The 9,612-nt window shown below is 36.4% G+C and overlaps 1 protein-coding gene across 5 annotated transcripts in view; it reads left to right on the top strand.

Annotated features, from left to right (window-relative positions):
• dis3l2 (DIS3 like 3'-5' exoribonuclease 2) overlaps positions 1-6,813 on the top strand; it is a 110,490-nt gene extending 103,677 nt beyond the window's left edge. For all 5 annotated transcript variants that reach the window (XM_016536916.1, XM_016536915.1, XM_016536919.1 and 2 more), the window contains 4 exons: positions 1,160-1,290; positions 1,527-1,631; positions 4,682-4,786; positions 6,070-6,813. In XM_016536916.1, coding sequence (XP_016392402.1) covers positions 1,160-1,290; positions 1,527-1,631; positions 4,682-4,786; positions 6,070-6,168 — 440 coding nt within the window. In that variant the 3' untranslated portion in view covers positions 6,169-6,813. The remainder of the gene's footprint in view (positions 1-1,159; positions 1,291-1,526; positions 1,632-4,681; positions 4,787-6,069) is intronic.
• Positions 6,814-9,612: the final 2,799 nt, after the last annotated feature.

The raw sequence follows: 9,612 nt of genomic DNA, 5'->3' as shown, positions 1-9,612 counted from the left end.
TCTTTTATTTGTGTTATTTATTTGATTTGGGGCTTGTTTTAAAATTTCAATTTAGTTTTGTTATTTACATTATATTTAAATTTTGTTATTTAGCAGATGCTTTTATCCAAAGCGACTTACAAATGAGGACAATAGAAGCAATCAAAACCAACAAAAGAGCAATAATATACAAGTGCTGTATTAGTATATTATTATAGTGTTATATTTCAATTTCACAAAGAAACATGCAGCATTTTGTCCAAGCAGTAATAAAAGGACACATTTATTTATAATTTGTCTTAAACCTCTTTTTGTAAAAAAAAAAAAAAAAGAATTTGTGAATCGAATCGTGAAATCAAAATCGCGAATCAAATCGTGAGTTGAGTGAATCGTTACATCCCTAGTAGTTGACTCTGCTCCAGCTCCCCTAGGGGTTTTCAATGTCCTGCTGCCTGTTCTCTAGTGATACTATACTACACTTCCACTATGCAACACTTCCACACTCTGGACTGGAATACTCTGAATGGAGTCAAGGATGATGATAATGAGGATGTGACTTTTGTTGACTTAAGTTTGTGTTTTAGATTATTATTGTGCTGAAAGATGAAATTCCTTAATGGAGGCCCCCAGATTTTGTGCCTGAATGGTCTGGTATTTGGCATGATACATGACTCCTTCTATCTTTAATACTTCCCTAGTCCCAGCTGAAGAGAAGCAGCCCTTTGGAATGTCATTATGGTGCCCCATTGTCTCCACTTGTTGATAGTGGCCTTCATAGTATTCCATGGCACATCTAATGTATTGGAAATACATTTATACCCTTCTCCTATTTAGTACCACTTCACATCTGCACCTTCACCTTCACCCCAAACACATCTTTGTGGGCCATGGCTTCAGCAATAAACAAAGAACGATAGCTTGAATTTACATGAACAGGACTACTTCTAGTGGTAGTTTTAACTTCCAGTCATCAGTCTGCTGAAATGAAGTGGCGGTGAGGAGGTGTGCTCAAATCAAGCTCTGCCCTCTATTTTTATTATGTTTTTTTTATTCAATATTCGATTTAGTTCATAAAAGCATTACAACTGGTTGCAACTTCCAGATCATACAGACTTTAAGTTCATTGCTTAGTAATGGTTCTATCTGAAGCCTCATATTCATTATATCTGTGCTGTTACAGACTGTGGACCACCATTGAGTCTCTCAATAGAGGAAGTACACAAACTGGCATCCCACTGCAATGACAGGAAGACTGCCTCAAAGAGAGTCCAGGAGTTGAGCTCTGAACTTTTCTTTGCTGTCTTTGTTAAGGTACGTATCATAGAAAAAAGATCAGGTTTTACTTGTCATTTGAACAGCTTGCACATAGGGTAAAAATCTTCTGTATGTGTAAATATTAATAAAATAAACTTACAAAATACATTTTGCCCTTGATCATGTGAGCATAGTTGTTGTTGATCTTCCAAATGTTGTTGATCTGCCAAGGCAAAAATGATGTTGGTAAACACAGCTAAACCATTTATTTATGAATGTGATGATGCTGGTAGGAGTGTGGTCCTTTGGATTCAGAAGCTATGGTCGTGGGAGTTCTAGACCAGTCCTTTGATGTGCTTGTGCTTCGCTACGGAGTGCAGAAACGAATCTACTGTAATGTATGTATGACTGTATTTTACTTCTGTTTGTTTTCATAGCTTATCGTTATTTATTATTATTTAGAAATGGTAAAACGTATTTCACAATAGAAATAAAAATGTTGAAAAAATACATTGGTGCCATACATATTGTCCCCATACAGTGGGGAAAATATTTATTTGATCCCCTGCTGATTTTGTAAGTTTGCCCACTTACAAAGAAATTAAGGGTCTGTAATTTTTATGGTAGGTTTATTTTAAAGGATAGAGACAGAATATCAACCAAAAAATCCAGAAAAAAACCACATTATATAAAGGTTAGATTAAGCACAGTCACCAAGCAAAACATTGGTAACACACTACGCCGCAATGGGCTGAAATCCTGCAAGGTCCACCTGCTCAAGAAGGCACATGTACAGGCCCATTTAAAGTTCGCCAAAGAACATCTAAATGATTCAGAGAAGACTTGGGAGAAAGTGCTGTGGTCAGATGAGACCAAAATTGAGCTCTTTAAATACTTATTTCACTCACTGAAATGCAAATCAATTTCTAACCTTTATATAATGTTTTTTCTGGATTTTTTTGGTTGATATTCTGTCTCTATATGTTAAAATAAACCTACCATAAAAATTAGAGACCCTTCATTTCTTTGTAAGTGGGCAAACTTACAAAATCAGCAGGGGATCAAATAAATATTTTGCCCACTGTATTTGACCATAATAGTAAAAAAAATGGGTACTTTTCAATACTGAAATTAAGCACCAACTTTTCTTGCAGTACCTGTAGTACATAGAAGCGGTTCCTTGTGTATCTATCGCAACATGCTATAGCATGCTAAAACAGGCTTGCAATGTGCTAAAATATGCTAGCAACTAGGGATGTTCATTTTTTTCCCCCTTACCGACAACTGACGCTTGTTAACAGATAATTAACTGACAAGATTGGAATGCTAAATTAATGTCTTAATGTTTCGATCATTTTCTAACATATTAGAACTAAAATATTAGTGTTTTTATTAGTGCTGCCTCTGACTAAAGATTTTTCTAGTCGACTAATAGTCGTTCATGTAAGTCATTAGTCATCTAGTCGTACATTTATATTAATTTAATTACTTATTAAAATATACTTAGGAGGCCTTTAATATATAGCCTATTCCACACTCAGATGCATGCATAAAGCTTAACACAAAGCACCCACAAAAGTAATGACTTTGAATGTGTCAGAAAAAAATAGCAAGGAGATATTATAATTATTTATTAATTAAACTAGTGTGTTTTGAGACTGTGTCTGTTACAAAGATGAAGCTGACAATGCTGACTCGCCATCTCCGCAGTATAGTGGATGAACCTTCAGAAATTCACCTTTAATAGGAATTACATAATGAAAGAGTTTTTGTTTTGAATTTGTTCATTTAAAAGTACACATTTTTAGCTTTCTGTAGATGTTTCTCATGTCTGTGAATCAAGTTGTTTATAGGCTATATGCTGAGTTTCGGTTCGTTTTTGTGACATGCTCCACTTCACAGAGACCGAGACGGCAGAAAGTGCATCCTGTTCTTTATTTTACAAAAGCACAATGTTTTATCGATATTGTGAGTGTACACAAACACAGACACTTTACTGTTTCGAATGATGTATTATTCTTCATCTGCATGAGCAAAAATAACAGTGTATTTTGTTTCCACTTTATCAGGAAAAAATGCCAGTGAATGCCAGCCTTCATGTCAAGCAGTAAAAGTGTTAATAGCTTCCACACTCCACACAAACACTTGGCATTGTGGGGTTTCAAATTTAAGAATCTGTCTTAGATCTACTGATCCTATATCCTGACATACAATCACCTGAAAAACTAAGGTGAAATGCATTGTATTTAGCGTTTATGGTAAAGATGATGACATAAGAAGAACGATTCTGTTGAACAAAGTTTGTTTATTTATATCTGTATCAGCAGCAGGGTAGCAGATCTATTCCGCCAAGACCAAGTACATTAACATTATCATGTACATTACCATGCAAATCACTCCGAGAGTTGTCATGACAGAAGTAAAGTTTACATTCATTCACTTCACACACTCATTATTGCGTAGTGACTTTAGAGGTTTATATATAATATCGCACTGATCCCCTGACTCACCTGTTACCCAGCAAATATGAGGAGTGACTGAACCAGCCTCAGCCGAATATTATTTGCCAAAATTATTCGTTATTCTTTTGAAGCCATTATCCGTGCCTTTCAGAATAAGGTATTTGGCTTCAGTCACACCCCTAGTCATCACCCAGGTGCATTGTCTCCATTCCTAAGCACTGCCCCCTAAATGTATATAAACTACAATGTATCACTGCCTTAGTTAGACTTTTGATGACTGCAGTGCCACACAGTGCGTTCTCAATAAAGAACTCTGCCGAAGATACCCAAGAGTCTCCTGGTCTGTGCTTCGGAGTTTCTAACAGCATCTAATAGTGCATATGTCAACGTTAGAGCGAGTGGCCATGTGAAGTTGCTATTACTTAAATGTTTCACTTTCAAATAATAAACCATATTTGAGGTCGGTGAATAAGCAAACTTTTGGATTTCCTGCCGATATACTGTAATTACCTCAAGGACCATCTGTTAGCTATCTATCGGTCATGGACCATTTTGTTTCTGCAACTAACAGACTAATAAAATGTTAGTCATCTAAGCCTTTTCCCAATATTTAGTTGATTATTTGGGGGGGGTAGCCCTAGTTATTTGTATTCATTGTTACAGTTTGTATCTTCCACTATTTATATTCATTATTACAGTTTGTATCTTCCAAAAATATGTTAGAGATATGTAAGATAGGAGCATTTACCTTCTGTCGACATGCTGTCATGTTATTTTTAGATTAATATCATTCCTTTTACCAAGTTGCTTGAACTGTATCTCCTAGGTTACGAAGACCATTTTAACTCCTCTGAATGTAATGAGGCATTAAACTGAGCTCAGAAAAGGAAACCAGCACTATATAAATGGCAACAACAGTTGAAACAATCATTGCTTTTTAATAATGCATGACATAATGAATAATAAATGTTGTCTTTCTCCTAAAGTCATTAGAGGGACTAAAGGCAGTCCACTTCCGTAAAGTGGGAAAGAGACCAGAGATGACGCTTGTTTGGGAACAAGGTGACCCCAGCAAAGAGTCCACACAACAGGTGTACTACTCCAAGCAGATCTCTGTTTGCTAAAATCATGTTTTCTCAATTTCTGATACATTGGTTTATAATGAGTATAGTTAGAATTTCAATGTTTTTAGTTTCTAAATGTTGAAACAATTTAATCCTGATTATATGTTTTTACATTTATAACTAAAACCGCACATTTGCGGATCAGCAAACCACATAACAATGTTCTTGAACCACTCCAAAGATATTTACCACTAAACCACACCTAGTAACCACATACCAATGCATAAAATCACAGAGTGCCCTATTAACCGCATAGCAACACCCAAGCAACTAGAGCTGCACGATTAATCGTTAAAAATTGTATTTGATCTCAGTATTCCTATCAATGTTGTATAAGGGTTTTTTATGCATAATAGTAACCCTAGAATGTGATCAAACAGTTTAAAATAAACCAAGCCAATTTGGCTACTAAATTTTTGTTACAGGTTATTCATAACTTCTACTAGCCAAAAGAAAAATTACTGAAATAAACCAACAGCTTTGGCTGTTCACACTGGATGTGACAAAAGCAGGCATTGCAATTTGCAAATCACAGTCCTAAATGGAACGAGGCATCAGTTTACTTTCAGGGATTTGTCGTGTTGCACCGTATCCAGTGTAGACAGCATCACTGATCGTAATGGGTTTTATTGTTCTATTTTGTCGCACCGGTTGCGTCCGGTGTAGTAGACACGGTTGCCAAATTGGCTAGTGATTTGACAGCATCACCCCCCACAGCTGATTTTTACCCGTATTTGGTGGGTTAGTGGGTGTTAATTTCAAACCCTGCTTAAAACCATTCAGAACATAGCAACATTTTAGCATTTAAACATAGCATTTTTTTCATGTGTAAAAATGTATTTTTCTTTTCTTTTTCTTTTCTAACAATTAGAAGCTAATTTGGAACAGGTTGTTTGTCAGATTTATTATTTGTTACAAATTTTGAGACTTTAGTCTTTGCAACTTTACAGATCTTCTTTATGCACCAAGAGCTTGTAACACTCCGAAGAGAAAGGAAAAATTGAAATCGCATCGCAATAAAGTTTTTTTTTTTTTTACTATAAATTTGAATCCAGTTTAGTGTTACCAGTGGTTCATGGGGTTGAGGCAGAAATCTAAAATCTTGCCTAGGGCACAAACATAATCTGGGCCCATCCTAGAACAACATCCTAGAAACTGCATATAAATTCCTTACCTGCTTTTTAGAACATCCTAGAAACCACATACATTGTTATATCTGCAGTGGATAATGGTGTTGTCCTCTTCTGCAGGAGATTTCCATCTTCACCCTGTTGGATGTTCAGCTGAAGGCAGATGGAGCTCCTATGAAATACAGTGCTGTGCTCAAGAGACCCTCAGCATTCGTATGAATTTCATTATTATTTTTCTTTATTATTATTATTATTTTTGCTTGCAGATTTCTTCTTAACCAAACAGAGGTATCAATAGTAAGGCTGCTCCTTTGCACCAATATAATATGAACTTGGTTTTGTATAATTTTTTTGATTTTGTCCTGAAATCTTCAAGTTGCAGACTTCTTTTAAGTTAGAAATGTTACGTGTTCAAGTTTATGTATATATATATATATATATATATGTATGTGTGTGTGTGTGTGTGTGTGTGTAGAATTAAAGAAGAATTAAAGGAAGTTTTTGTTTAGTGATTGTGCCAAATAAGTTTTTATATCTTTAATTTTAAACAAACTGAAGTTCCATGCCATTCAAAGAATAGTTTCCCAAGTTAATTTTAGTTTTTACATTTAATGCTGTATTGTATTTCAAACTTTCACCTTCATGTGCTTTGTAATATTTGGGTATTGTGTTCTGTCTTGTACCTACTAGTATATGCAGTCTTTGTATGAGACAAAATCTGCAAGATAAATGACATTTTGTCAACTTCAGAAGTTCAGAAGAGTGATTGCTTGGTTTTGTTGCAAATATTATTATTAAGTGTTGTTTTCAATAATTAATTGTAAAGCATCATTATATTTGGGACTGCTTCTTACGAAGAAAACATCTGGCAGACAGTTTTAGTTAATCACTTCACTGGTGGCTTGTAGTGTATGTAAAGGTGTTGCCCCAAATACCACATACATTTAAATACTGTTTTACTGAACTTCTATTTAATGTCTGTATGAAAGTGTAGTTCATTAAATGCATCTAATATAAGGTGGTTGTTGTTTTGTTTTTTTGCGCACATGAGATCAACTATTTACTCAAAATATTGATCTAGCAAACATTGTTTAATTTACTGTATAGTATAATATATCACAGGGGTGCCCAAACTCGGTCCTAGAGGGCCGGTGTCCTGCAGAGTTTAGCTCCAACTTGCCTCAACACACCTGCTACAAAGTTTCTAGTACAGGGGTGCCCAAACTCGGTCCTGGAGGGCCGGTCGTTCAGGTGTGTTTAATTGGGGTTGGAGCTAAACTCTGCAGGACACCGGCCCTCCAGGACCGAGCTTGGGCACCCCTGAATACCTACTAAGACATTCTTCTTTTATTTTGAGAATGACATCACAACAGTGCGTTTTCAATGTTCCCCAATTATCTTAGTAAACTTTAGAGGCTGTTTATGTGTGATTTTTAGATTAATATTTTTAGATTTATGTTAATAAAATATATCGTAAATTCACTTACCTTACAATAAATGCGATCTCCGACGAACAGTCAACGTATCTCTGTAGATTCCCTCCAAATTTCCAAACGTCTCTGATCCAATTTCATTGGTTGAATCTTTCAACCAATCATTTTCCTTTCTGCCCTTAGAACAACTTTAAGTAAAACTCCCATGAGCATTTAAAGCCTGCACGGGTCCTGTTTGGTAGCGTGCACCAGCAGTACTTAGAACACCCAACCCATTATCTGACAGCAGCACTAATTTAATTCTGTACCAGACCAGAACCGTTTGACATAAAGACCGCGAGTAGCGACCCGAACCACACTCGCATTAAATCTATTACATCAGGTAAGCAAGATTATTTATTTTATCATGTAACACAAGCAATCAAACCAACATTAGGCATTCTAAGTTGGTGCTTTGAAGAAAAACAGACATGCAGGGCAACATAATTAACAGAAAAAAAGTTGAGAACGCGCATCCTTTCTGTAAACAACACAAAACTTTTGCCTAGCATCTTGTGATCACTCTGCCAGGCTTTTGAGCAAATGTGCATTGGCTAAATTACATCATACACACGCTTATAATTCTTCATAAATGAAAAGAACATTCAAATATAAGCCTTTACCGTTAAATGCGATTGCCGTTATTATTGAATTTCTATTCCCAGTTGTGATTTATGCACTGCTGTTCACGGAGAAGTGAGCAAGACACCACAGTTACAATATCATGATTATGGTTAAATAAGAAAAGACATATAATATAACCAAATCAGGCTACATTTATTTTCATATTAAATATCTCAACACATTGGATATGACATTAAGCACAACTTGCCCTGCTAACACACGACGTAACAGTTACGTAATGTATTCTTACTTTTTGGTAATTTCATGACTTACCAATAGACAACGTAACCACGACGTCATATGCACGTAATTCCCTTACCATCCCACTACCAACTCACAACGTCATCAGTACGCCCTCCTAACGTAACAAGTTAACCAAGAACGTTCCAGATACGTACTCTATTCGTAATATATTGGTAATTTCATGACTTACTGGCAACGTAACTGTAACGTTGTATAATTTGATTACATCATATACACGCTCTTTATATGCGCTCTGATTTCCAGAATTTGCTATTTAAAAAGTGTAATTAAACTTCAGACACAAGATTGAAAGTTCTTTTAAGATAAAATGTTTCTTTTCACCAAGTCAGAATATGGACGATTGCTTTTAATATAGTGACGTGACGTACAGCGCGCGTATGGAAGGCGGACGGGGCCAAAAGTCTTTAAACGGAACGCGTGAAATGCGACAGTGTCAACACGCACAATTTGCCCCCGTTAACGCGGTAATTTTGAACGCGTTTCTTTTGTACGTGTAGACATGCACGTTTTGGCCGTGTTAAAGGCTGATTTATACTTCTGCGTTGGACCTACGCCGTAGTCTTTACGCCATAGGCTATGCGTCAGTTTTCATTTATACTTCTGCGTCGTTGTCCGCGTCAACGTGCAGTACACATGCAAACCGCTAGTCAGCAGTGTCCACGGGCATGTTGCTGGTGTAACCCGCAGTACCACGGCAAAAGTTGAAGAAAAAGCAGCTCGTCGGAGAAGCATTATAGCCGTGACGGCGGCAAACAAATATCAAATCATTAAATCATTATTTAAAACTACAAAAAGGAGAAAACAACGGAACAGGAGATACATTTACATTTAGTCATTTAGCAGACGCTTTTATCCAAAGTGACTTACAAATGAGGACAATAAAAGCAGTCAAAACTAACAAAAGAGCAACAACATATAAGTGCAAATGACAAGTCTCGGTTAGCCTAACACAGTACACGTAGCAAAGGTGTGACATGCGTTCTTTTCGGTTCATTAAAGATTAATCTTGCAGCGGCATTTTTGATTAATTGTAGAGGTTTGATAGAAGTGGCTGGAAGACCTGCCAAGAGAGCATTGCAATAGTCCAGCCTGGACAGAACAAGAGCTTGAACAAGGAGTTGTGCTGCATGTTCTGAAAGAAAGAGCCTGATCTTCCTAATGTTGTATAAAGCAAATCTGCAGGACCGGGCAGTTTTAGCAATGTGGTCTGAGAAATTCAGCTTATCAACCATAACTCCTTCAAAAACAGCTAGATACCTTGGAGTTGTGATTGATGATGAGCCTAACTGGATGGTGACATTTT

Source organism: Sinocyclocheilus rhinocerous, unplaced genomic scaffold (assembly GCF_001515625.1).
Source record: "Sinocyclocheilus rhinocerous isolate Xijiao unplaced genomic scaffold, SAMN03320098_v1.1 scaffold577, whole genome shotgun sequence".
Lineage (NCBI taxonomy): Eukaryota > Metazoa > Chordata > Actinopteri > Cypriniformes > Cyprinidae > Sinocyclocheilus > Sinocyclocheilus rhinocerous.
The sequence above is the reverse complement of the archived record's forward strand: the minus strand, read 5'-3'. Positions and strand labels throughout refer to the sequence as shown.